We start from the raw sequence: 27,618 nt of genomic DNA, 5'->3' as shown, positions 1-27,618 counted from the left end.
CACCACAATTGAGGTGAAACATTCTCCATTAGGCAAACCGTTTAGCCCAGAAAAGGTATTCATTATCCACTACTCTCCAATAAGCGTGTCGTTCCACGGTTTTTCTACCAGCGCGTCTAAAAACACAAACGATTAAATTCGACAATAATCCGACATTTATTGAAGTTTATAACTGATTTTTCGTGTTAAATAGATGTGTCCTACCACTGTAAGCCGCCAGCGTCCTCTGTCGTAATTTCAACAAGGTATCGCTCCTCGCGAAATGCTCCTAAAGATCACTTGTCGAAATTGCGACAGAGGATGCTAGTAGAAGGAAAGTGTTCCGAAAGATCCCTTGATAAAATTACAACAGAGGGCGCTAGTGTGGAATACTATCGGTGGATTTTTGCCGTCCCAGCGCCCTCTGTCGTAATTTCAACAAAGAATTTTTCGGAAAACGTTGCGAGGAACGGAAAAGACAAGTCCTATCCACTTTTAATTAGGCGATCTTGCCATTTACGAGTTGTATTATCAATTGCAAACCTCAAGACATTAATCAACGATAACCATAGAAAATTTCCAACACGGTCATCAAGTTTCCTGACTGCGTAAGGGTGATTAAATTTTTAATCTGTGGTCAAGTGTTATGAGTTCCATTGTTGATGCTGCAGAAGTTGCTGCATAAGGTTTCAAATATACAATATGAGAGAAATTTCGGAGCGATTTGCTTCTGTTAAATATTCATCACTTATACATTTTAGTTTAGTGCCTATTTCCGTTTTTCCACAAATTTTCTCTAACTCTTGCAAAAAGTGATTTGATACCAGCGAAGCGTGAAAAAGGGCGATCGTACGAGCCCTTAAAAAAAAGGACGAATGATACTCTCAGTTAGTTTCAACTGAGAGCTGGCACCACTAAACGGCAATAGGGCATTGTTCTTTTGTTTTAAAGCTGCGCTGTTAAATTGGGCGAAATTTCTGTGGACTTCAGATATCCACGTACAGATCCCACTGCACATTCACCAACACGAACGCCGTCACATTCGGCATTTTTTACTTTTGAAAACTGTTTATTGTTGAACGTACCGTTTCTCCGTGTATCATTTTTAAATAAAAACTAAAATCGAGAGTGAATCGTTATTTAATTCATTGCCATATCAACACCAGTAAATTAGTATACAATGAACCCCAGAAAGTAGTCCGTTCTCATTAAAAATAATCATACACGCACACTTATTAAGAAGAACTTGAATTTTACAGGAACAATGGTTAGTACCGATACCTCCTCTGAAAGCTACTATGCCTCTGAAAAGTGTTTTTGTCATACTCCTCAGAGTACTGCCCTTCTTGTACTGGCTGCCTGGAAATTAGATCCAAAGACCTTTTGATTTCGTCCGGAACTGGTGGAGGGGTCGGAAGGTGCGCCCCTTCCGCTCTGAAGCCGTTTTCGTCTGCGATCCAATTGACCGTGATCGGGGTTCCTGCAGTATTTACAACAATACAAAACGTCACAATAAATTTTGTAATAAACAACCATCCGGGGAGGTGTACGAGTAGGACCCTTGCATCACTTCGGCTTCGGTGTCCTTTTGGCCAGCGTTTTTGAGGTACCCTTGCACTTGGGCTTGGGAGCCATCACCAGAAACGTAACTAGGGAATGAAATAAACGCACGAAAGCTCGAATGTAATCGTCTTAATTAGTTGCTAATTATAAATCACTAAGCATCGAAAACGTTTTCGATGCATCGTCTCCAAATTTTCCAATGCCTGCAACCTTGCAAGAACAATAAGTCATGTTAGAATACCGAGATCTCTATCTAGACTTCCTTTGGAAAAATAAAGCGGAAATCGCAATTGTTAAACTGTTGTTATATCTTGCATCACACACTGCATTCTTCAATTTGAAAAACTGCATGTTTAGGAGACATTGATTTCTCATGAACAATTAAATAACCCATTTGAATCATTCGTTTGGCTTAAGTAATATCAATCCTTAGAACGTTACGGTGTTTCAACAACAATTCCGACTAAAAAGATCATCAAATTCTTACCTGTAACTAAAAGACCCATCGGGGTTCAATTCGTTGGACTCGGAAACAATTGGAACCGGTGGTGGATACGGTGGTTGAGGTTGGTAAGGTCGTTGTTGGTACGGAGGTTGTCTGTAGTAGTTTTGAGGCGTGGCCAGAGCTGTGCTCAGCAAACAACCGAATGTGATCTGGTGGAAATTGATAAATTTGAAGTAAAGTCATAAGTGAATATTCCGTTTAATTTGGTTCGCTGTAAGACCACTTTCTCACATAGAACACCGCCAATAGGAACCCCCACGCCCGTCTGTACCCTATGTCGAATTACATAACACACCTCGCCATTGCGCAGGTGTTTCCAGCAGGGCCACGACCGAGAATTTGGACCATTACTTAATTAGGTCCAATTTCTACGTCTGTGTGAAAATTAGCAATTAAAGTTAACAAATTCAGCGTCGAAGCCCGTATTCGGCGTTCTATGAAGAGACCGCCTTATACAGAGTGGCTAACATCCACCAGTGTCTGCTGTGGCCCCGTGACAGAATTTTCAACTGGGCCAGAGCAGTCGCGCAGCACGAGTTGAAGGGGCCGTGACAGACACATCAAGCAAAAACTTTCGGGCGGGCAGAAAAGGACACGTTGAATTTATTGATGATTTTTTTGCAGAAGTGTCCGCCACACGATTCAAAGAAACAACATTAATGGCAGGGCCGCAGCAGGCCCTATAAGACTAGTCTATTTTTTGCCCCTGTCTAGGGACATATTTGGCTATATGCCGCGACAGGCCCCACACTGAGCATGTAAACTTATAATTTGAGGCTGTGCGGCCTGGCGCAGCAATTTATTGGGGGACGCTGGCGTCTGTCCGGGGTGCCTAGTGAAGCAAGCCTGGAGCAGACACCGGTGTCTGCCATAGCACTCAGTGTGTTGAACTTGAACGTTGAGAAACAGGCCGTGAGGCCTGGAAAGGCGGCTTCTCTTCCCTGCTCTCTGACCGTCGTGAACTAATTCGAGAAAAAAAATTCTTTTACAATAAGTGAGAATACTTACAAGCAACATGATTGGCTCTATTCAAGTAATCCTCTTGTCGAATACACAGAAACACGCGAAATTGATCGGCTGCAAAAATTTTCTAATGAATCAGTGGAGTTATACCCATTATTTATAAGCCACCCCCACTGCAAACCAAGTTTTGGATCATCTCATCTTGGCACACCCTACCCCAAAAGTTTTGAATGCATTAGTAGGCATCTCTAGTGCACAAGGCTATTCTTCAAATTTCTGGTGTTTTATTACCTGCTGCACGCCAGGCAGACAAAAACATCTCTTCCATTGCGCAAGTACCGAATACACGATGGGAAAATCCTTGTTTTTTTTCTTTTTAAATAAAATTTCATATTAATTTATTGATTGTCGTTGCATTGAAGGACATTAGTAGCGTTTTTAATATTCAGGAAATTCGCCGGCTTAAAACGCAAGGGCCAGCCACATTTTCCAAAATGAAAATCCCCAAAACGAAATCGACATGGCTTACTTTAACCGATGTAGACGTAGTAAATGTCGCGATGACCAACGCCAGACATAGGCAATCCAACGAACGCGCCAAATAGGCTTTCGCCGTATTGGCCCTTTTTGGCTAGGTTTACGTCGCAGGCTACGACCGCTAGCGCAGTTTTTTGACCAGCTCTAACCATTTTCGTGACGTCATGTTTCTCAAAGCGAAATTGCCATATCATAACAAATATTTTTCTGCATAATACACAGTTCGAGCTATTTTGCTAAACAGTCCACTTATATGCAAATCACATCAGTTGGTTAATGCTATTTGTGTTAATGGCTATTCTTTATATGCACACCTCAAGCAATAATTGGACATGAAACTTTGATATTCTTGACGATACAATGTAGCTATTCAAGTAGACAACTAACGACAATTTTCTTTATGGAAGAGGCAGGTAATTGGGTACGACGTCAAATTTGATAAACTACCTATAAATGATAATTGCATATTCAAAGGCTGTTGAAATTCAATAAGGAATTGCTTGATGTTTATTGGTTCTGAAGGAGTAGGACATTGTAATGTCACAGAGTTTGCCCCTAAAGTAACCTCCAGACGTTAGAGGTTACTTTGTGTGTGGACCGTGTACTTTGACAACTTCGACAGATTTAATACTCAAATCCATTTATTACTCAAATAAATTTATTACTGAAATCCATTTATTACTCGATTAAATTTATTGCTGAAATCCATTTATTACTCAAATATATTTGTTACTCATAAAGAAACGAAACGTGGAGGATCGCAGGAGGTATATGAGGAAGGAACCCAATGAAATTGGCAGGTACCAATCGCGCCATCTCGAATGTTAACAACTTCATCTTCGGCAGCAAAACCTGAGACGAAGCAAGCCGGTGTCGACTTGAAGTTGAGGAATAAATTCTCAATTAAGACGAGCTTAATCCATCAATTAGGGTTTAAAAAGTTTCCTCAAATTCTTCATAACACTTCGGTACCCATTACAGGAACCATTCGAATTAGACAAAAGACCTGTATACCACCAACTTCCCCTGTAATCAGGGCTAAGTGCCTACTTAGCATTCTCGCAGATCTTTAGAAAAAAATCACAATTATTCCTTCTTTCCTCCGTATCACTGATAAAATTTCCAAACAATGGCATTTCATGGTACCCGCTTTTTCAGGTTTCTAGAACAATCGATCTTTGAAGATCCCCATTGCCGATACGATTATTATTCTAATGTAAAGTTTCCCAAGAGCTCTTTTAGAGGGTGTCAAAATTCGCGCTTTGTTGCCTGGAATGTCAAGGTTTATTCAGCAAAACAACAACGAAAATTTAACATTTATTTATACATTAATAAATGGTTGGTACTCCATAAACGGAGTGCGGTACCACCACAGGTTCATCCAACACTTTGGTAACGCCAGCAACTGTGGACTCATGCTGAACTTGCGGGGTTGGCACTACGGCATGGGGAATGTTGTAGTCATTCTGTGAATGAGCATGTTCTACATAGTGAGGAGCTCCGTATTCTTCACGGGGTTTCTCTGGGGCAATACCAAGAGGAACTTCATGCTTATCGAGAACTGTTGGGACTCCGTATTCATTGGCCGGCGCTACAGAAGCTACATGAGGAATGTAATAGTCGTAGTGCGTAACAATTGGGGATGTATTTTCTACAGCGTGAGGGGCTCCGTATTCTTCATGGGGCTTTTCTGGGGTGACATCAAGAGGAAGTTTTTGTTCATCGAGTACATTAGGGACACCGTATTCATTGGCGGGCGCTGCAGGAACTACGTGTTGTCCAGGGTTAGGGGCTCCATATTCTTCACGAGGTTTCTCTGGAGCGACACCAAGAGGAAATCTATGTTCATCAAGTACACTAGTGATACCGTATTCGTTAGCGGGCACTACAGGAACTACATGTTGTTCAGGGTTGGGGATTCCATATTCTTTACGAGGCTTCTCTGGAGCGACAGGAACAAACACTTCATGCTCATCAGGCACTTTTGAAACTCCGTATTCATTGGCTGGAGCTATAGGGGCTATATAAGGAATGTAGTAGTCGTAATGCGTAACAATTGGGGATATATTTTCTACAGCGTGAGGGGCTCCGTATTCTTCATGGGGCTTCTCTGGGGTGACATCAAGAGGAAGTTTATGCTCATTGAGTACATTGGGGACACCGTATTCATTAGCAGGCGCTACAGGAACTACATGTTCTCCAGTGTTAGGGACTCCATATTCTTCACGGGGCTTCTCTTGGGCAACATGGACAAACACTTCATGTTCATTGGGCACTGTTGGAACTCCGTATTCATTGGCTGGAGCTATAGGGGCTATATGAGGAATGTAGTAGTCGTAATGTGTAACAATTGGGGATAAATTTTCTACAGCGTGAGGGGCTCCGTATTCTTCATGGGGCTTCTCTGGGGTGACATCAAGAGGAAGTTTATGCTCATCAAGTACATTGGGGACACCGTATTCATTAGCAGGCGCTACAGGAACTACGTGTTGTCCAGGGTTAGGGGCTCCATATTCTTCACGGGGCTTCTCTGGGGCAACATGGGCAAACACTTCATGTTCACTGGGCACTGTTGGAACTCCGTATTCATTGGCTGGAGCTATAGGGGCTACATGTGGAATAAAGTAGTCGAAATGAGTAACAATTGGGGATACATTTTCCACAGCGTGAGGGGCTCCATATTTTTCATGGGGATTCTCTGGGGCAAGAGGAACTTTATGGTCATTGGGTATTTTCGGAACTCTATGTTCATTGGCTGGCTCTACAGGGGCTGTATGAGGAATGTAGTAGTCGAAATGCGTAACAGTTGGAGATACATTTCCCACAAAGTTGGGGGTGCCGTATTCTTCACGGGGCTTCTCCGAGGCAACATGATAAGGAACTGTATATTTTTCGTCAAAGGATTTTGTTGCGTCATATTCTTGAACTGGGATAGGAATGATATGAGGAATGTGGTAGTCGTAGGAAGTCTTAATTGGCGCTGCAAACTTGAGAATTGGCGTTTCATGTTGATCATGCCCTTTGGGGATTCCAGACACGTCACGAGACAGTGCAACATTTACTGGTTTTTCCACGGGGAGAACCGCTTTTGATACATCGGAGTACGAGTTTTGAGTCGTTTTGGCCAAGTATGCAGCGGGCACTCCGTACTCAGTATGGGGCTGCTCTGGTGGGGGATAGTCGGCTTGGGAGGAGGCCCCAAGGGCTGCGAGGGTAAAAAGAATCTAAGAGAACACAATATAGCGTTATATTTGTAAAATTAGAAGAAAAATACTTACAAATTGCATGTCGTTTGCCATATACGCTGAAATGATTATTTTTAAAAGATTATTTTCAGTTTTATACTTATATTTTGAAAGTTGAAAGTAATATGCAGTTAATGATGTTGTTAATTGGTTTTATAGTGGAATGGCAACTAAAAGTTGTTAGATTCTTCACGAGTGCCGGACCTGAGTTAATACAGGGTGTTACAGAACTTAAGTAGCTAAGCTAAGGTAAACCCTTCACAGTGAAATGCGCAAATAAATGTTATAATTATGCCTAGAAGACTTAGATTTTGAAGCCCTAAAGGATGTTTAGGATTAAGTTTTAAAACATTATCATTGCTCCTTTAATTTTGAGATATTTGTTGTGTGTGGTAATCAACGTGAGAGTTTTCCAGCAAATCGGGACTCAATTGATTCACAATCTCCAAAGATGTGATGAGAGAGAGAGAGAGAGAGAGAGAGAGAGATCATCTTCTAGGATAATTCTAATGGCCGTCACAGATTGAAAAATGATCAAATACTAAGTAGATACTTCCCTCACTCTTGGCTATTTCTCAGGAAAATATCTAAATTCCTGAAGTGTTTTTTGCTTAACTCAAATGTTGTGAAGCTTATACTACCTCATAAATAGAGGGTTCTAGTAAAATATTTGAGGAAAAGAAGCATATATATTATTTAAAAATCAAGGAAACATTGCAAAGAATGTCTGCCGATTATCTCGGGAAGTATAAGAGCTACAACAGGCTAACTTACCCTGGCTTATAAAGCCTTCAAGATGATTAATCTGAGAGCCCTATTGAATGCTAATGGGCCTCAAATATCAGATACATTGGCAATCGCAGTAAGAGAAATAACAAGCAATAGAAACGTCCTATAAAAATAGGTATTAAAATGATCGCGTATTCTAGAAGCCACAAGTGACATTTGAACGCATTCAATGGAGACCTACAGAGCTCACATCGACTATAAACGCACCAATATTTTAAAACAGTTATTGCTTCAAGGATTCTCGCAATATCGGTAGTATAAATAAAATATATTAAAAAGTGGGTGGTTACCCCCTTGGAAATTTCCACGAATGACAATATAAGGATCATTTAGTGGGCCCCGGTATTTTAATTGAGGATCTGGCGGAGCTCTGGAAGTGCAATTTGATACACCTCCGTTTTCGAGTACTTTTAAAGCCCCAAACATCGATATCAAAATAACTTCGTAACTCAGAGACTAACAGTGATGTTGTAGCTTAACGAATGCACGCTTCGCTCGCATATTTCAACTTCTTTTTTGAAAGAATTGTTCCATGAGTTTCCGAGATATCAACCAAAATTGGAAAAGTGACAAAATATGCACTGTTGTCAGGTTTCGGAAAATTTCGAAATATTTTAGATATTTTTTAGGTCTCATTTTACCTAATTGTGAATAATTAATTTGAAGCATTTCTTCCGTTTAAACAGAATTTTGTAGCTTAGAAATTAAAAATGAGGTATAGACATTATTAAAATATTCTTGAGATTTTATGATCAATGAATGGTTGAAATCTGTAGTCAATCAATGACTTAATAATGAAACCATATCTTTTCTTTGTGCACAACTTGAAGCATTGAGCATTGAAATTCCATCAGTCTATCTAGAAGCAATTATCATTAAGCCAAACATGTGGATGAGCAATACAGCTAATTTATTAATGGATTTTTTCACTTGAAGTGTAAGAAAATTCTGCTTTCACTCCCCGCCCAATGTCCCCACTTAGCAATTATAAATATATTTTGTAATATACGAAATAATACATTTGTCAATCGGTTTCTGTTAAATTAACACCTGAAGGTAAGATAATGCAGCAAAATGGAATTTTATAATACTTTTACCTGTAAAAAATAAAGACAAGAGTCTAGATACATATTGTTGTAATTTATAGGTTAAAATGGTGGGAATTTGCCCATTTCTCTTGGCAGCAATCATTACTGTAGTTAGTGGTGACTACTACTACCTGTATCCGTCAGCTGAAGCAGAACATGGAACACTAATTCTCCATCCTTACCCCGCTGTTGAAACTATCCTTCCGATAAGAGGCCCTTACCCCCCTGCTGAAACTGTCTATCCAACAAGTGACACTGACCCCGCTGCTGCCTCTATCCGTCCGATAAGTGGCCCTTATCCTGCTGCTGAAGCCATAGATCCGATAAATGGCTCTCAGCCTGCTGTTCAAATTACCCACCCGATAAGTAGCCCCTATCCTGCAGCTGAAATTATCCTTCCGGCAAGTGGGCCTTATCCCGCTGCTGAAACTATCCTTCCTATAAGTGGCCCCTATCCTGCAGCTGAAATTAGCCTTCCGGCAAGTGGGCCTTACCCCGCTGCCGAAAATATCCTTCCGATAAGGGGCCCTTACCTCCCTGCTGAAACTGCCCATTCAATAAGTGGCACTGACCCCGCTGCTACAACTATCCGTCCGATAAGTGGCCCTTATCCTGCTGCTGAAACCATAGATCCGATAAATGGTTCTCAGTCTGCTGTTCAAACTATTCACCCGATAAGCGGCCCCTATCCTGCAGCTGAAATTATCCTTCCGGCAAGTGGGCCTTACCCCGCTGCCGAAACTATCCTTCCGATAAGGGGCCCTTATCCCGCTGCTGAAAGCATTCATCCCATCAGTGGCCCTTATCCCGCTTCAGAGCATAAAGAGACGTCAGCCCCAACAAACATCCCCTATTCGCCTGCACAACCCGCTGCAATTGAGCCATATCCAGCCAGTGAACCTGTAAAACTGGCAACGTTAAGCCACCCTTATCCAGCCGCAGAACCAGTGAAACCAACCACAACCCTTCCATCCTCAGCTACAGCCCCAAAAGAAACCACCGCACACTTTCCTTATCCCACTGCCGAGCCGACCAAAAAACCAGCACCTTCGAAACCAACTATAACTTTTTCGCAACCAACTGTTGTGGTAAAGGAGGAAACCACAAGTTTTTCTTATCCAGGAGCTCAACCTGCTAATAAGAAGCCGAGTCTGCCCTATCCCGGAGTAGAACTTAACTCTGCGCCCTTTCATCCGTATCAAGCGGCAGAATATTAGGAAAAGTAGGAACGGGATAGTCAATGAATTTAATAATTTAATATGCAAATACACGTATATTTAATAATTGGGATTATTGTTTTTTTATATACACATATGTTAGTAAACTCATGTGAAAACCGAAAACTTATTATCGTAGAAATCCAGGAACTTCGGTACCAATTTTTTGCTGGATGAGCTTTCCATATCCACCTCTACCTGCGTCATAATCAGTTCGGTACTCGTCTCGAACCTTGGGAATAATGCAAAAAATTCGTTTAGTGCTGCTGAAATGATTCACCATTGTGGTTCTCACCTGTCCACCAGTTTTCCCTCTTCCATACTGCCTTCCTTCAATGAAGCCTGCATCCCAATCTGTCCTAACAATTCTGTCGTCCAGTCTTGTTCCATTAATATACCTTATTAACGTAGAAAAATAATGAGTAAGTCGTTCCAAACTAATATACCAGCTACCGCAAAAAGTCCGGTCGTTTTTATTTTTTTACTATAAGGATAAGATTAAACAAACGAATATTTGCAATATTATTTATTACTTAAAATAATCACCTTCACTCCCCTAAACCTTTTTCTCAACGCGGTTCAAGGTCTCGAATTCCTTTTTTTTTTTATAAAAATCAACTGGTTTAGATCGGAAAAAATGTTTTAAAACTTTTTTGGAGCTATTGTCGGGCAAGATCATTTTTCTCGTCATACCATTGTTCAGGGCTCACATGCATTGTGCAACACACTATAGTAGAAGATGATACATCAAGAGAATATGTCGAGTGAGATACAGTTTCACTGTGAAAGATGACTGGAATTTGAGTAATTTTTCGTGGGTGCTCCCAAGTATAGATGGTGCACACATGTATGTATTTGCTGTAATTGATTCAACTTGATTAAGGAATTCAAAATTGACAATATCTTTAAAAGTTCAAAAAACAGTTTTGTAAAATATTATGTCTAGATTACTCTTTTTTCCGAATTTTTGGAAAAATTTTTGGAGGTTGATCTTTAGAGAGTCATTGGTACGACCGTTTTGTGTTGTCATACAAAATCCATTTTTCATCACACGTGATGATTAGATTAAAAACGATTAATTTTTTAGTCAAGATACAAAAGAAGGTGCGACGAACAAATGATTCAATCGATTGTGTTGGATCAGTATGTAAAAAAACTGCTTTCCAAACACCTGGCGTAGTTTACGTGTTGCCTCAATAGCTTTCAGACCTAGTTAGTACTCTAATTTGCATCTCAAGCCTTATTACGGTAATAACTTTCCTTCTGATACAAAATATAAAATGGTTAAAGTTTGAGTGACCTTGATTGCTAACAAAGCAGACATCTATTAATGCATCTGCTTTGTTTATCATAATGGTACATAAATTGGAGAGGTGTATACAGGAGATTTTAAAAAAACGAGACGCTTTTTTGCGGTTTCTGGTGAAAATACGTAGATTCACATTTAGACGTCATATTCGCAAATCTTAAAACATTTATATATATAAAATACTGTTTTGTTATCATTAGCCACACCTAAACAGTATGAACGCCGTTCAGTAATATATAGATTTGTAAATCGGTGGACGATTCTGGAATGGACTCGAAATGACGATAAAAGAGGAAGAAAATTCCCGGGTTTTCGTTCAAAAACCTTCATATTTCTAGAAATTTCAACAAATTGTAACAATGAAAGGTGCGGGTGCCCCGATTGAACATCAGGGGTATGTTTGATCTCAAGGTTTTAGTGATACAGACAACACAAGACTTTACCAGGGTCATGTCACAGCAAAGGTGAATTCATATAGATATTGACAATCAGAAGATACTGAACATGACTGGAAAGGGTTAGAAAGTCTGCATGTGGAAAAAGTGATTCTTGACCACATGCTTATCACAGTTGATCGAACAACACAAATTAGACTTGAGTTAACAATAAAGTATGGAAAAATATTTTTTCACAGGGTATATTTTTTTAAGCACATATGTGTTAACTTTACTGCCCTCTGGAAATTCAAGTAAATACAAGTATCTGGAAAAGGCATGCACGATAATCTCAAATACTCATTAAAAGCTTTTATAACATCGCAGGCACAGTAAGTGCCATTTTCAGTTCACAAATCCAGTGGTAAAGCCCTTTTATATTTATAGAAAATTAGAAATTTAGCCTCACCGTAAGCAGTTTTCTGCATCTTCTCTAGTGTAGTACTCTAGAAAACAGAAACCACAAGGCGTCTTCTTGTATTTGTCGAGACCCATAATTATCCGCCTCACTTCACCACATTTTGAAAATAGTTCATAGATTTGCTCCTCAGTAGTATAGAAGGAAAGGTTTCCAATATACAGGGTAGAAGTTAGTTTCAGTAGTTTATCTTGCTCTGCCCGGGTGCCCTAACGGGGAATCGAAAATATGTCGTTAAATTGAGTATAATTATGATTTTGTTTTAATAGGAGAGATAGAAATTGAGCCGTAAACGGAAATACCTTAAAATGTTGGTCTCGATAGGAACTTAGTTCTATCGAAGGTGAAGTTATGCTGGTCATTAGGAACTCTGAGAAATTTTCAGGCCAGGAGATATTAATCTAGATTAAAATTTGCTATATTAAACCAAAACGTTAGAGAATTCGGATATCCAATAATAAATAAAAATAAATGTGTAAATCCGAGAGAGAAGAGTGCTACAAGGCTACAACAAACCAAAATGAGACCATTTTAACCCTCCAACCAAAACGTCAAGTCAAGCACACTAACTCTTAATTATTGTACTAAACTGTTAGATGTTGTAACATAACCTCAACTAACGTCATTTATCAGTGTTAATATGTTCTACAGGGGTTATTAGAGCAGTAATTTTGCATACTATTCTCAGTTAAAACTAAGCGAGAATAACATTCACCTTTTACTAAGGGCTCGGACAAAAACTTCCGTTAACATTTCGATGTTAAATCTGTCATTGTTTTCAAAACTCAGAAAAAAATATTATAAAAATGAGAATTAAGAGAACTAAAGTGTATAGGAGAGAACTATGTAAAATATGCGAACATTTTGAAAACTCCTCGTCTCGATCGGTTAGAACTGACAGTTCAAATATATATAATATATGTTATACATATAATATGATATGTATATATATAAAAACTAGTACTAAGACGTCACGACATAGTATATCGAGAGATGTCAGTGCTTACTTCGCAAAACTGCTCCATTATTAAATTTTCAAGAATATTAACACAACTTGCAATATTGTGTTAGAGTAGCTGAGTTAAACAATTAGTAAAACAATGTCGTGGATATTCGGTTATGGCCGAAACAAAGACCAGGGGCCGGATCTCTCCCAAATGGGTCTCGGCGTTCCCTCAGGACCGCATGGCGGGTCCCGAGATCCGCCTTCCAATGAGCCGAATTTGACTAAAGCTGAGATGAAGCACATGGAGGCCTATAGGTTCGATTCGTCCGCTCTGGAGCGGGCGGCTCAAGCCGCAAAAGATCTCGAGAAATCGAGTAAGTTTTACCCTTTTGATAAGGTTATGTAACCTTCATTCATAACTTACATGAATGGTCTAGGACAAGGTAACATTGTTCCTTACAATCAGCTAACTTTAGAGGGACCAATATTATTAAGTGATACATTGCTGGGTTTAGAGAACAGTATTATTGTGCAATGTTCTAGTTTTTTTCAATCCTTGAAGAAAGTAACTTTTCTGCCGTAGCATATCACTTCTTTCTATATGTCTAAGGAATATGGGATGCATCAAGTAAAAGTCAATCCAATTCTTGGCCCTCACCAGTACCAGTGTGATTTAACTATATTAACTATATTAAAGGAATTGAAATGATAATTCTAAAAAAAATCTTTTTTCCATTTATATAGAATTAAAGAACAGAAGGTGATTCAAAAAAAGAATACAACCAAGCAGAATATGTAAAAAAAAATAACATTTTCAAATTTATTAGGTATTATCTGATCCAAGAATAGGATTGAACTTAAGATATATCTATATTAAATGATAGAGAAATTGCATGTATAGTAGTTGCATGAACTAGGTGTGTTTAATAAAAACAAGTACAAAAATTGATTAAATATTGGTTTAAAATTAAGCACAAACAGACTAAGAAAAAAGTTAAGAATAAACAGTCATTAACTTTTAGCAAAGTGTGTTTTTCATAGTATGAAAGATCATTTTATGGCTTTCAACCATAAAAACTTGATTAAAATCTATAGGTTTTTACTTACAAGGTAGTCCAAAAAAGACCCATAAAAATCAAATTTAAAAATTCCTTAGACTTTTGTCTTTCACTTTTCTCCATAGTCCAAGTCCATATAAGTTCTGGAAACATTGTCATGACACAGAGCAGCTGTAGATTTTTAAACAAAAAAAGTTTTAAAATTCTTAATATTTCTTCAGTCTATCACTACTATAAATTTCAATAACCTTCTTATTATCAGTATAAAGTCAACTTTAGCAATGAGTATAGGGTATTTCAGTTTTAATTTGCGTCCTTTCAGGAGGTGGTAGAAAATGCAAAATAAAACGTCTTTGTAATAGTTATATGTCTAATAAATCTTGCAAACTGATTACAATTGATGGAATAACTTGAAAGTGAAGGTAAAAGGTAAAAACACTTTCACACATATGGGGTACAATTTTTTTCTTATAAGCCCTTGTGTGTTAAGTTTATAGTCTTCTATAACTTCAAATAAATTTATTCATCTATGTGTGTAAAAAAAGTTTAATTACACTGACACATACCACTTTGATTTGTGTATGGTAAAGCATTTTATCACACATATAATCTAAAGTTCTACTTTCAGCTTGCAAATTTGTGTCATAAAGCCATTTCTCTGTGTAGCTCTTCAATTAATTTTGATATTTAGTTTAATTTTGGAATAGGCGTTTCTCAAAAAATTCTACTTCAACCGGCATTTAAAGCCGATTTGGAAATCCTCAGGATTGAATTTTTTATATCCATAATATTGCCCTCAATATTACGATTTACTACCGTCCCTTGAAACGACGCAGGTTAAAACTGAAACACCCTGTAGAGCATGCCAAAGAAGCCCTGGATCTCTCAAAGCTTCAAGAAACAACCAGGCAAGTTGAGCAACAGGCGAAAATCAAAGAATATGAAGCATACATTGCTCAATCGCAAATCGAGAGCAAGAAAGCTGAAGCTGAAGAGAAAAGAAAGCTCCTTCAGGAGGAAACGCGGCAACACCAAGCTAGAGCTCAGTATCAAGACCAACTGGCACGAAAAAGATATGACGATCAGTTAGCGCAACAGCAAAGGATGAATGATGAAAGTTTAAGAAGGTAAAAGTGAATTTGTATTAGTGCACATTTTTTATTTACTATGCTACATCTAGGCAAGAAGAATCTGTAGCCAAGCAAGAAGCAATCCGTAAAGCCACAATTGAACATGAGATGGATTTAAGAAATAAAAATGATATGAAAAAGGTGGAGGCGAAGTTTAGGGCCAAAGCCAAGGTAGATAGGGAGAATCGCGATTTGACTCTGGAACAAATTCGGCTGAAAGCCCAGGAGAATCGAGTTACTGTTTTAGAAAGCATTAAGTGAGTAATCTGTTTTAGACTTTAAAGAATTATTATAGTGAGTTGACAATTAAATGAATTTTAATCTACAGGACAGTGGGTACTGGAGTTCAAGCTATGTTAACAGATTGGAACAAAGTACTTACTGCAGCAGGAGGTTTAACTCTTCTAGCTTTGGGAGTGTATTCTGCAAGGGGTGTAACCAGTGTTGCAACTAGATATGTTGAGTCAAGGATTGGTAGGTCACAATTAAAGTTCCACTGTACCAAAAAATATATATTAATTATAATTGAGTGTTTTTTGTATTATAGGAAAACCATCTTTAGTCAGAGAAACATCTAAATTTTCTATGCTTGATGCTGTAAAACATCCTATAGAAACTATAAAAAAACTAAAAAATAAGGAAGGTGACGTTCTTCAAGGCGTTGTATTAGCTCCAAAACTTGAAGAAAGGTTGAGGGACATAGCCATTGCTACAAAAAACACCAAACACAATAGAGGAATGTACAGAAATCTCCTTATGCATGGACCGCCTGGCACTGGAAAAACTATGTTTACAAAGGTAAGATTGTGAAATTATAATCACACTTGTATTTGATTTAAATTAATATTTAAAAATGTCATGACTTCTGTAATATTATGCTGCAATACTAATACATATTTTAGAAATTAGCAAAACATTCTGGAATGGATTATGCAATTTTGACTGGAGGTGATATAATCCCGATGGGCAAAGAAGGCGTCACTGCTTTGCACAAAGTGTTTGACTGGGCCAACAGTACGCGTAAAGGCCTTCTATTATTTATTGATGAAGCGGACGCGTTTTTGGGAAAGAGATCTTCGGAAAATATATCTGAGGATTTAAGAGCAGTACTTAATGCCTTTCTTTACAGAACTGGTAAGTGTCATTTACAACTGCTCCATCCCTGTATATTCTCAATTGGAGAGACCTTAAATATGATAGTTTTGTATTAAAAAATGTTGGCTGATGTGCTGAAACTGCTGAGTTACCAAGTTTTTTTAGTCAAACCATATTTCAAAAATTGAAATCCTTAAATAGCTTTGCGACCATGGAAAAACAAGAAATATGAATTTTTAGGTGAACAAAGTGACAAATTTATGTTGGTGCTGGCGTCCAATACTCCCGAACAATTCGATTGGGCCGTAAACGACCGACTGGATGAAATGGTCGAGTTTCTCTTGCCTGGTTTGGATGAACGGGAACGATTAATTAGATTATATTTTCAAAAGTTTGTTTTGGAACCGGCAACGGAAGGAACAAGGTATTATTTCATTGGGTAACTCTGGGTTAAATTTACATTCTTCCAATTATAGACCTAAATGTAGAATTTTTCTCCTCAGCATTCTCTGTGAGCAAGTTATAGATAAACCTACAGTTTTCTGTATATCATTAAACAATTTGTTTACTGCTCACATTGCTCTTACGAGTAGTAGATCGTTTGGCCCTTGATTTAACAAATGAGAGATACCTTCACACCGTCTTAGTGCGGTTAGTGAAAAACGCTAATAATCTTTTTTTTTTAACTAGGAGATTAAAAGTAGATAGCTTCGACTACAGTGCCCTCTGTACGACTATGGCTGAAATGACGGACGGCATGTCTGGAAGAGAAATTGCGAAACTGGGAGTGGCATGGCAGGCGGCAGCCTACGCATCCGAGGTCGGTATCTTAACTGAAAAAATGGTTTTGACTATAGTTGAAGACCATGTCATGCAACATAAGCAAAAGGTAAGTAAATAGGAAATAGTATGTTTTTCAATGATCACGATTTTTTCCCTTTTCTATGATTATAATAATTTGTGGAGATTAAAAGGCATTAACAGCTTTAGAACTTCAAAATTCAATGGTCAAAGTTGTCGTTTATTACAACTTCTTTTTATTTTTTTTCTGAAATCAATCCAAGGTCACTCTAATATTTACTTTAGTTTCGTTGCATTAAATTTTTTGCTCAATGTTCCTTTTTTTTTCAGGTGGAATGGCAGTCGAAACAAGAAAAAGATAAATCCAAAAGTTTTTACCACTCAGAAAAAGAAGACTCATACATCCCCGTAACACCTAAAGCAATTGATTACAACGCACCTTTAGCTATCGAATATCAGAAAGAAACCGAAACCAAATCCCCAACTTGCAGTAAATCGACGGAAACGAGTAAAGCCCAACCGAAAAAGAGGAAATAGACTGACCCATAAGATAACTTTTATAGCATTTAATTGAGCGCAATATGCATATAGCGAACGGGTGTTTTTAAGCGGTGCTACTTGTTCCTTGTCGGCTCCACTATAAAACCCGCTTCAGAAAATTGTAGTTACTGAGTATGGGATATTCCACATAGCTTTTTGGCTCTGTGATTTTTGATTGATTTCCGAAATGTTTCTTGTCCTGGTCTATAAGTATGTTGATGGTGTGATCAAATAGCGGAGAAGGTTTCTGAGAGTGGCATTTGAATGTTTTTGCCTGAATGTGGCTCTTTATGCACCCTTTTTGAGTCGTTTATTTGAGCCCAGTACATACAAAATTTAGAATTGATGTTTGCAGAAAAATGCGAGTGGTCAATTCCTGAGAGATCTGATTTTATATAATTTTTAAAATTGAATTTCGATGAGTTGAAAAGCAGATTCGGAAAAAAAAAACAGAAAAGTATTTTGCGTATAGTGTATTCCAAATCTGTTGCTTTTTATTGGGACTTCAGAAACATTAACAGTTATACAGCGAAAGTTGCTATAAATTCACGGGACATTGCCTACAAACATATTACGGCGGATTTGGTTGATAGTCGTTAAAATCTGACTTGTGACTGACGTCAAAATGTTATTATAAGGACTCTATTTCTGAATTATCATAAATTTCAAGGGAAAACATGTTGAAGTTGTAACCAAGATATCAGGTAGTTTGCCGGATCTCTTGTGTGTTGATCGCATCGTGTACTCTTACAAAATTAGATTTGTAATGCTAAACATAGTTCTCTCGAGTCATAGATGTTTTGCCACAGGCGAGTCATTGTGATATTTAGGACGCCATTCAGGGAAGATTGTTTGTCTTTTATTCCTAGCGTCCATTTTTATAGTTTTGTTATACTGTGATCTCGAAAGTGCAAAAAATGTGAACAGAAAACATTTTTTTAAATAAAGCCGTTTAATAAATATTTGTTTTATTTTGAGACTAACAAGAATATGCCAAGTATCCCTGACAATTCTTATATTACGTATGAAATGAACATATGAATATCGAATTTTTTCTAGAAGAAAATGGTTTTTTTTCAAAAACTGAGACTCAAAATTTTTTTAAACTTGATCAACTTTTGATGAAAGCTCAAATATTGCCTTATTTTTGGAATTACCGTTGGTTTGAAATCATATTAGTTTACAATGTTATTTTTTAATTTTGAATCGAATATATCAAATGTAGAAAATCTGGATACATACGCCATAAAACTACAAATCCAATTTTTTAAAACACCCTGTCGGCTTTCTCAATTCTCGTCTATCAATATTCACACGTAAGTTTCTCAAATGTGGTCAGATCGAAAAGTTGGACATGGCGCAAACTTTTTAATAACTTTTAACGATACGTGTTACGACACATTAAGGGGATCTATAAACCAGGCTTTAAAATAAAATTCAGCTATCATCAATAAAATATAACTTTAATATTAAAATATGTTAATATCGTCGACAATAACAATAAACTCGGAGTTATCTAGACTTAAAGTCCAATTCTACAACTAGAGACAAATGATCGGAAGGATAAACCTCGTTCGGCAAACCCACGTATTGCTTCAGTTCCTCAGCAGTCGGAACCGGAATTTGTCGGATCACAGAAAATTTCAAACTGTCGACGAAAATATAGTCTAAACAGCCTTTGTAGTCTTTCGTGTAATTTGTATATTTAGGAGTTCCACTGGCGCTAATTAGACGGAGTTTGTGGTGAAGCAGTGCGTCTCCTGAAGGGGAAACTGAAAGGACGAAATGGTAAGATTGAAGGTGTTTTACTGAGTAATTTCATCGTATATAATAAGTACACTGAAAATAATCCGATAATTTTAGAGTAATATGCAGGGATTCTTTTAGAACGAAAGAAGTACGAGTGCACAAAGTTTTTCATCTAATAAAAATATCTATAGCTTTCAGCAAACGTAGTGGATGAAATTCTCATATTAAAAATACCTTTTATAACTTACTTTTAGTGCAGTCTTCATGCTCTGGATTAATAGTTCCTGCTACCATGAAATCGTAAAGGGACTTTGATACATCACTATTAAAATCGCCACAAAATATTATCCCCACCCTACCACGTCTATTGCTTTCCTAAATATTAAAAGATTTGTTCACCTAATCTGTTTAAATCTCATTACTTTAATTTACCTTGACTACACGATCTTTCAAATTTCCCAAGTGAAGCGTGGCCATGAAGGCTTGCAGCAGTCTTATATGGTTGGCGTCCGGATGATAAAATAAGTGAGTATTTCCTACTATCACGATATTGTTGGTATGTAAGTCTTGCAAAATGGTGGTTTGCAATGAGGTTTTCTGGCGAAGAAACTCTTTCTTTACGTCACTGTTCGTGTTCAACAAATCCAGGATTTTTTTAAATTGTTTGCGATCTAATGAGCCTGACATCACCAATTGCTTAGTTTCCATCAGACTAAAAATGAATGTTTGCAACTCAAACCTTCAAAACCTCTATTACACACACTTGAATCTGTTTGCCTTAAAGGCACATACCAAACCTTCGGGAATGCAATTGCCCTTCCTGTTAAAAATGCTTTCATATCCCCTTTTTTTAAATTGGTTTTTATAGAAAGCTTTATACTGCATGTCGTCCACCTCTTGCAAACATATAATATCTGCTTTATATCCTGGAATTTTTAACATAAGAAATGCGCAATGATCGACGAATCATTAATTACCTTCCAATTCCTTCATAATAAGTTTTTTTCGGTAATGAACACCCAGAAACTTTGGATGTGTATAATCAAACTGATCAAAGTCCACGTAGCGATCAGCCAAAACATTGTAAGTCACAACCCTTATCCTCAGGAAAAAACAGATGTTAAATTGTTTAATTTTAAAATTAAATTACACATACTTATTTCCCTTTAACGCTTCTCTAGTTAAACAATGCCTTTTCTCAAAGGGGCATTCAGGCAATTGTGGCACATTATTAACCTTATACTCGGAAATAGCTTCTACTACGGGACCTTTAATTTGGTGGCTGTTATAAGGTACACAAAAGAATTTCAAGTAATGATCTAAGTCGTCTTCTGTAACGTCGTATCTGTATCCCTCAGCGATTTTGTGCCAAACGTTCTGGTCAATGGATTTCAACCAAATGAATTTAGAAGTCTTTCTATCCAGGTTATAAGCTTGAAATGTAATCGGTTCTACTGGGAAATTGGTAGATATAGAAAAAGGCAACTTAACCATCCTTATAAATGGGGCATTAGTTATAATAGCATATTTTTGGTCGCACACTTGAAGTATTTTATCTTCCTTCAGTTTGATAAAGTCTTTAATTTTTATGCTATCTCTATGATCCTTATCAATTTTCAGAAACTTTATTATTAGCGTTTTTTTTGGTAAATCACACAGCTCATGATCTTTACAATTCTCATTACGATCAATCTCTGTATTATTGCAGCTGAGGGCCACCACATTTTCTTCAATGCTTTTCTTTAAGTCCGCCAAAGTTTCGAAATTTTTTGCAAAACCAATAACGTCTTTTTCTAATGTATTTCCCGTTTTAGTTTTTACAGTCAGGGTAAAACGAATATCACAGATAGATGTATCAAATTCCCTGAGATAAGCAATTCTTAATTCTGAATTCGACATAATTATATATTTGCAAACGTCTTCCCTGCAAAAAAAGTATTATTAATATTAATGTTTCATCTACAATAAATTAATATTAATGGTGAAAAGATATGATATCTGCTAGTTTTACTACCTTTAAAGAGCTAGGCACCAAATAATCACTGGTTGCAATAATTTCAATATAGTTATGTGTCCACAGTCCACATTCAATTTAATAATTTAAATCAAGATAACAAACATACAATAAGTACCTACATTATAGATAATGTATATGAATCATTAATGATTAGTTATCTTTTGAACAGGGTAAAATTTTATATTTAGAAGATGTGCAACAATTGTTTGACTCCATGCATGAGTGTAAACCAGTTTAAGAATGTTAATAGTAGTAGGAGTAATGATGTAAGTGCAAACACTTGACATGTATATGACAGTAACATGGCAAATTACAGGTAAAATATGTTTGCAGAATGTCAAGGTGCAACTTAGCAGTACATTCCAATTATGTTCGTTTGGTAGTTGCGATGCTAAGTATTTTGGAACAAATGTACAATATAACAAAAGAGATTCAAAATGTTCATATCTGACAAAAAGTTTCTTAAAATGTGTTCAGGAAGAGAGATAGATGTATAGATAGAATATTTATCTCAGAAAACAAGCGGCCAACAAATCACTTACGTGTTCATTCAAATTCAACAATAAATGGATGAAACACATGAGTCGAATAAATATATTTAAGGATTAATGAATAAATAAAAACAAAATTTACTCATAATTTGCAACTTTCCAGACATAAAATTAACTTAGCGTCTCGATGGAGACAAAATTATTTTTCTAGAACTGTAACTTTTTTTTCAGAATTCTGAAGTTCAATAAATTCTGAACAAGTTTAATATAAAAAGCCCATTGGTATCTTTACTACTTGGAAAGACGCTGAAAGAGAAATGTTAACATATCAGTGTGTCGGAATATTAAAATTCTACCTGTATTCCTAGACACTTTTCAATGATACAAAATAGCTGGAAAACGTTGGTATATAAAGAAAAGAACGAAGAGATAAAAAGTTTCCTAAGTGCAACACGGGATTCGTATATTGCCAAATAAATGGTCATTACCATACCATGAGAAAGTTCAGAAAGAAACAAGAAGGGCAAACTTGGAAAATATATCACTCTGTAGGTTTAGGAAAATAATTGAGAAGTATTTCTATTTAGCCTTCAATTAGTTGCAGTCTCCATGTAATAGTTCCAAAAAACTACACTTAAATTTGATTACGATCGAAGAACCTGTAATTAGGGGAATGGCTTCCTTTTGCCAGATATCCTATGTGTTGCCCCAACGTTAATGCAGCCAAATTAACACTTAATGAGGTTTAGTTCATACTTACTTTATATACCTTCGGAACACGTGACTATCATTTAATAATAAATAACAAAGATTTGCAGAATTGTGTTTTGATTAATAGCTATCAATGGCGATTCAATTGAACTGTCAAAAAAACATTGTTGTTGATTTGGGTCTCAATTCTATAGAAACTACGAACATGTGAGAGTGAAAACAGAAATTTTGACCAATGACAATAGCGAATGAAATTTTTTAACCAATCAAAATCAACGAAAATTTCTTTCTCACTCTCACATGTTCCTATCATATTCAGAGTACTAATCAATTGGACAATGACCAAAGCTGCTGTGGCCGTGTTTTGTTTTTTGCTGGTTAAAAACAGCTGTTTTGTGTTTACTTTTCCAATACCCATTTTCAGTTTGACCCACTCCAGAATTTTGTTCTGGAAATGAGAAAGTGTTCTTTGCTCTAGTTTTTAAACAATTCCTAATTCCCATTATAAAACGGCAATTCGTACATGACATATACTTTAGTTATGCAAGATTTACACAAAACAATTGGACCTTCAGAAGCAGGGCCTTTGGAGGTATTATATACCGAAACTGAAGGTAAGTTATTCTCTCCATTCTAATTTGAGGCAATTTTCGTCCGGCCACTATTGAAAACCTCGGATCGGTATGCTTATTTCATTCATGGGGTCAAATAATAAGAGTAAGACTTACCAGTTTAGGGTACCAGATACAAACCAATGGTCAGCCGAAACTGCCTTTAGTGTATTAATTTCCAAACATTAACAAAAATTGTAAATAGTCAATATTTAATTTATTAATAAAGTTATGTCTTTAACAATTTAAATCAAGTTTATATTAAAAACTAGAACTTTTCTCAAGTTTGGCTTATTACGGAACAATTCAACTCATGTTCAACACTTTCATTAACGTTTCCAACAAATGTGCAGCCTGACTTGCTGTTTATGCACTTTAATTTAATTTGATCAGCAATGATTTCCAAGGCAAAGTTACGACTTTCTGTGAAGCTTCTATCACACAGAACACAGTTTAATGCCATGAGTTTACATGCCTGACAAATGGTGTGGCCAGTAGAACAATTATAAATTGGAGCAGACATTAATATTTTGCATATTGAACATTTTAAGTTCTGCCTCAGCACTAAGGCAGGAAACTCCTTTTTTGAGTCTTCCTCCATAGTTTCAACTACTTCAACAATTCTAATTTTGTAGTTTACATTATCTGATTTCAAGAGATTTGCAATATCATTCACATCTATTGCTGTAGTCATATTTGCACGGATCTTCTCATGTCCCTTGTAGAGTTTAGAAAACTTGTGGAACTTGGAGTTGCATTCCTGTTCAAGGCAAGTAATGCAATGTTCTTGTTCTTTGAATGTTTTAATGGGCTGATTTGTCAGCTTTATAAAACGTTTGCCATCTGGGGAAACAAAGGTTATCTCAAAACTTAAATTTTCATTTGGAGCACCCATGCAATACACACTGACCCAGAAACGAGTATTGTCTCTGTAATTGAACATCAGATAAGTCTGACCATTGTAGAGTAACATCCTCATCAAACATCTGTTTGGCTGCTTGATGTTTCTGTTTATAATACAGCACTCTTCTAAGCAAACATACTTCTTGTGAGTGTCTTGAAAATGTTTTGCTAGCTCATAAGCAGGAAGTACATGCTCACACTGGTAGTAAGGACAGTTAACTGTTCGATATATGCAAATGGCTTCATGCAGCTCAATCGTACTCCAATCCAACAGACAGTTGCATCCTTTGAAAGTGCAAGGGAATGTCATGAAAGAGACAAGCTTTTCAAAGCCATACACAGGATTCTTGAGATTTGGAGATGATATGAAGCTGCAGCGCCCACATTTGAATGTTGAGCCATCATCAGTGAGTATGGGACCAACTAAAAGGTATTTGTCGCATATGCTGCACTTGAAGTGTTTAATGATGTGTTCAGGGATAAAAGGAATATCAGTTTCCATCGATTGCCCCGCCATCAGGTGATAATCCTTTGCATCTGGCGATTAGAGGAAAGATAATTAACATTAGGGTAAACATAGAATTTTATTTAGGAGTCAACAATGTTTTTTAAAAGTTGTTTAGATAACTTTCTTCTGAACGTAATGTGAAATCTGTGATGTACTTGTGCTTTGAGAATAAAAAATATAAATGTACCAACAGATTACGTCATATGTGTAGGTAAGTTCTTATATCGGTGTTTAATGGTTAATTACTTACGTTGAAAACGGTTATCCACCAAATTTTAATTTTGTGGTGTTTCTTAATTTTCCTAACCTATTTCCCGGTCTACTTACTTGTGTAATAGGAATTTGGAATGGAATTTGTTTTGGAATTTAAATATTAGACGTGACATATAACATGTTTCATGCTCGGTTACTTGCACTAGTGATGTTCCAAGAAATCGATAAGATGTGAAATCGATCGCAGCTTATTGCATTGCAGGTACTGCTCATCACGTGCTGGACACTTTTTTTTTATCAAACGCAACAATACGGACGATCGGTTAGGTAGGGATGTTTGTTGTGAAAAGTTTCAATCCGTAGTAAAAAATTACTGCGAATTCACGAATGCTGAGCAAACTGTTTGTTTGAGGGTTCTTATTAATCCTCGTGGCTTGGAGTATCACCATTGGAAGCTTGAAAACCTTGAAAGTTATAATTCTGTAAAAATGATTAATTTCCACACCCAACAAAACTGGACTAAAAACAATATTAAACGTATCATCTATCACGTGGCCAACAGCTGATTGGTCTACAGCTATCAGGTGACAAATGGTTTTATAAAGTTGCAATCAGTGTCATTTTCATTGCTTTTGTACACGACTACATATATTTCAGCATTTAATATATTAAATTATTTATTAATATGCTTACATATCGTATTCATTACATTTTAAGAGAACCTAAGTGCGGCCCTGTCCAATAGCTTTACTGTGATTTTTGGCGCGCGTTTGTTTTGATCGACGTTATTTTAAAAATAATATAAAAATAAACTTTGATTCCGCAAATGATTGCGAAAAACCGATATTTGTTCGAATTGGTTTTACTTTTTCTCGAATTTAGTTCAATGGGTACAAGACAGAACCATCGGATTTTTCATACGACGTTTCGAATTTTTGGAACCAACATCATTTTTAAAAATTAGGAACCTGTCTCTTCTGTAACGTTATTTGAATTTATCTTGTAGATGAAGTCAGTGGTTATGTATGAGGCAGCTGCTTTTTTACAAAAAGTGATAAAAATACTTAATAACTGAAAACATCTTAGAAAGGTACCAGCTTCCGTACCCAACATTCTCTCTTTTCATAATTATTTTTATGATGAAATATTTATTTTTGTAAAAAATATACAGTGTGTGATTCAGGATTTTATTTAAAAGATTAAGAGTTTACAAAGAATATAATGAAAAGATCAGGCCTTCATTAAAAGAAATTAATTTGATGATGGTTCCGAAAATTCGAAACATCACACTGAAAATTTGGTTACGCTATCCTTTAAAAGAAGAAAAATGCCTTTGAAAACGTTAAGCTCAATATAAACAATATCGTAGTAAATAAGCTTAGGGAAAAATATTAACTATTTTAGATAGTTTTGATTTGTTGGGCATAAAGACACGCAATTTTATCCAAATTTAACTGATTTCATATATCCTACAATTTTCTAGATCCTCATGGTAATCAGCGAATTTGAATCACTCTGTACAACATTAACAATTTATTTCAGATTTTCTATATCGCGCTAGAGTAGTGCCGGAAGTGAAAAACTTTGAGATTCATAGTGAAAACTGGCCCTTAGTGTTCTTCAGAGAATATGTATCAAAAAATTTCCCAGTGTTAATTAAAGGGGGGTGCGACCTTTTGCCGGCAGTGTCTAAGTGGAATTCCGATTATTTCAGGTAAGTTTGTGACATTGCGAATTCTCTCAAATACGAAAATAAATAATAAAATTTCAACTTTAATTATTAGGGAAAGCTTTGCAGATAAACGGATTACGGTGACAATAACTCCAAATGGAAATGCAGATGGTGTGGTCAGCTATAAAGGACAAGACATATTTTTCTTACCCGAAGAACTGGACATGACATTCGACCAGTTCCTAAACTCGCTAGCTGAAAAAAGGTTTTTCCAAGTTCTACATCAGGCATTTCAAATAATCAATTACTTTCAGGGATGGCTATGTCACATACATTCAGCAGCAAAACTCTAACTTAACTCAGCATTTTTCAGAGCTGCTCGAAGATGTCCCAAGAGAATTCGAGTGGGCATCTAAAGCTTTTGATAAGTCACCTGACGCTGCCAATTTTTGGATGGGAGATGAACGGGCCGTAACCAGCAGTAATAAATATTTTAAATGGTTATTTAAAAATCAGTTTAAAACGTTTATTTTAGTGCACAAAGACCCTTATGAGAATATTTATTGTGTCATTGATGGCCACAAAGACTTCATTCTAATACCACCTGTAGACCTGCCGTACGTTCCTTACAAAAACTATCCTGTTAGGAAATATAAGAATGTCTCGTCTCAAGGCTTTGAAATTTCAAGGTGTGAGGACTACCCTGACAGCACATTCTGGATATCCGCAGATCCATTGAATGATAGTATGGCCAAGGAATTTCCAGAATTTTATGAGAAAGCCAGAAAGTTTAATGTGAGGGTAGAAAAGGGTGATGTCTTGTATTTGCCTAGTTTGTGGTTCCATCACGTGAGGCAAAGCCATCAGTGCATAGCGATTAATTATTGGTATGATATAGACTATTCGGATCCGAAGTATTGCTATTATAGGATGTTGGCGGGCATGTGCGGGAAAAGTGAATATACGTAGATTGAGTGGTTCTCAAAAAGTTGTATAGTATTACTTTAATCAATATACAGTGTAATAAAATTTAATACCCAGTAAAAGCAATTTTCTTTCTATGGATCACATCCCCATAGATTTTCTAGATCACCGTCCGAAGGCAGTGCACATGTTTTTTTTACAA

General features: G+C 36.7%; 8 protein-coding genes across 11 annotated transcripts; 3 read left to right on the top strand and 5 right to left on the bottom strand.

Annotated features, from left to right (window-relative positions):
* Positions 1-1,103: 1,103 nt before the first annotated feature.
* LOC136343851 (endocuticle structural glycoprotein SgAbd-2-like) lies at positions 1,104-3,247 on the bottom strand. The gene is made up of 5 exons (XM_066290806.1): positions 3,179-3,247; positions 3,056-3,124; positions 2,030-2,196; positions 1,513-1,628; positions 1,104-1,459 (listed from the first exon to the last, which is right to left on the bottom strand). Exons 2-5 carry the CDS (start codon positions 3,062-3,064, stop codon positions 1,248-1,250), a joined length of 504 nt encoding a protein of 167 aa, XP_066146903.1. The 5' UTR covers positions 3,065-3,124; positions 3,179-3,247; the 3' UTR covers positions 1,104-1,247.
* Positions 3,248-4,875: 1,628 nt separating this feature from the next.
* LOC136344187 (uncharacterized) lies at positions 4,876-6,846 on the bottom strand. Its single transcript, XM_066291399.1, has 2 exons — positions 6,826-6,846; positions 4,876-6,771 (listed from the first exon to the last, which is right to left on the bottom strand). Exons 1-2 carry the CDS (start codon positions 6,844-6,846, stop codon positions 4,876-4,878), a joined length of 1,917 nt encoding a protein of 638 aa, XP_066147496.1.
* LOC136344268 (uncharacterized) lies at positions 6,832-9,945 on the top strand. The gene is made up of 2 exons (XM_066291569.1): positions 6,832-8,637; positions 8,729-9,945. The coding sequence occupies exon 2, from the start codon at positions 8,735-8,737 to the stop codon at positions 9,884-9,886; it is 1,152 nt and encodes a 383-aa protein (XP_066147666.1). The 5' UTR covers positions 6,832-8,637; positions 8,729-8,734; the 3' UTR covers positions 9,887-9,945.
* Cbp20 (cap binding protein 20) lies at positions 9,923-12,636 on the bottom strand. Its single transcript, XM_066291570.1, has 4 exons — positions 12,350-12,636; positions 12,039-12,256; positions 10,182-10,284; positions 9,923-10,118 (listed from the first exon to the last, which is right to left on the bottom strand). Exons 1-4 carry the CDS (start codon positions 12,407-12,409, stop codon positions 10,017-10,019), a joined length of 483 nt encoding a protein of 160 aa, XP_066147667.1. The 5' UTR covers positions 12,410-12,636; the 3' UTR covers positions 9,923-10,016.
* A 375-nt stretch (positions 12,637-13,011) lies between these two features.
* Positions 13,012-18,577, top strand: bor (ATPase family AAA domain containing bor). Its single transcript, XM_066291568.1, has 9 exons — positions 13,012-13,367; positions 14,911-15,178; positions 15,232-15,438; positions 15,510-15,655; positions 15,729-15,979; positions 16,084-16,315; positions 16,517-16,700; positions 16,967-17,165; positions 17,408-18,577. The coding sequence occupies exons 1-9, from the start codon at positions 13,148-13,150 to the stop codon at positions 17,612-17,614; spliced, it is 1,914 nt and encodes a 637-aa protein (XP_066147665.1). The 5' UTR covers positions 13,012-13,147; the 3' UTR covers positions 17,615-18,577.
* A 484-nt stretch (positions 18,578-19,061) lies between these two features.
* LOC136344055 (2',5'-phosphodiesterase 12-like) lies at positions 19,062-21,492 on the bottom strand. 2 transcript variants are annotated; one of them, XM_066291128.1, is made up of 7 exons: positions 21,381-21,492; positions 20,523-21,290; positions 20,344-20,468; positions 20,130-20,292; positions 19,799-20,078; positions 19,615-19,741; positions 19,062-19,389 (listed from the first exon to the last, which is right to left on the bottom strand). In XM_066291128.1, the coding sequence occupies exons 2-7, from the start codon at positions 21,263-21,265 to the stop codon at positions 19,130-19,132; spliced, it is 1,698 nt and encodes a 565-aa protein (XP_066147225.1). In that variant the 5' UTR covers positions 21,266-21,290; positions 21,381-21,492; the 3' UTR covers positions 19,062-19,129. The 2 variants fall into 2 exon arrangements, with proteins under 2 accessions (XP_066147225.1, XP_066147226.1); XM_066291129.1 differs by lacking the exon at positions 21,381-21,492 and having other exon boundaries at positions 20,344-20,462; positions 20,523-21,265.
* Positions 21,493-22,789: 1,297 nt separating this feature from the next.
* On the top strand, positions 22,790-27,538 carry LOC136344061 (bifunctional peptidase and (3S)-lysyl hydroxylase Jmjd7-like). Of its 2 annotated transcripts, none has more exons than XM_066291138.1 (5): positions 22,790-23,199; positions 26,363-26,534; positions 26,611-26,757; positions 26,807-26,973; positions 27,028-27,538. In XM_066291138.1, exons 1-5 carry the CDS (start codon positions 23,109-23,111, stop codon positions 27,459-27,461), a joined length of 1,011 nt encoding a protein of 336 aa, XP_066147235.1. In that variant the 5' UTR covers positions 22,790-23,108; the 3' UTR covers positions 27,462-27,538. The 2 variants fall into 2 exon arrangements, with proteins under 2 accessions (XP_066147235.1, XP_066147234.1); XM_066291137.1 differs by having other exon boundaries at positions 26,605-26,757.
* LOC136344058 (uncharacterized) lies at positions 23,392-25,253 on the bottom strand. Of its 2 annotated transcripts, none has more exons than XM_066291134.1 (2): positions 24,935-25,253; positions 23,392-24,636 (listed from the first exon to the last, which is right to left on the bottom strand). In XM_066291134.1, exon 2 carries the CDS (start codon positions 24,614-24,616, stop codon positions 23,477-23,479), a length of 1,140 nt encoding a protein of 379 aa, XP_066147231.1. In that variant the 5' UTR covers positions 24,617-24,636; positions 24,935-25,253; the 3' UTR covers positions 23,392-23,476. The 2 variants fall into 2 exon arrangements, with proteins under 2 accessions (XP_066147231.1, XP_066147230.1); XM_066291133.1 differs by having other exon boundaries at positions 24,858-25,251.
* Positions 27,539-27,618: the final 80 nt, after the last annotated feature.

This window comes from Euwallacea fornicatus, chromosome 16 (assembly GCF_040115645.1).
Source record: "Euwallacea fornicatus isolate EFF26 chromosome 16, ASM4011564v1, whole genome shotgun sequence".
In the NCBI taxonomy this organism is placed as follows: Eukaryota; Metazoa; Arthropoda; class Insecta; order Coleoptera; family Curculionidae; genus Euwallacea; species Euwallacea fornicatus.
Note: the sequence above shows the minus strand (reverse complement) of the source record. Positions and strands in the feature narration are given on the sequence as shown.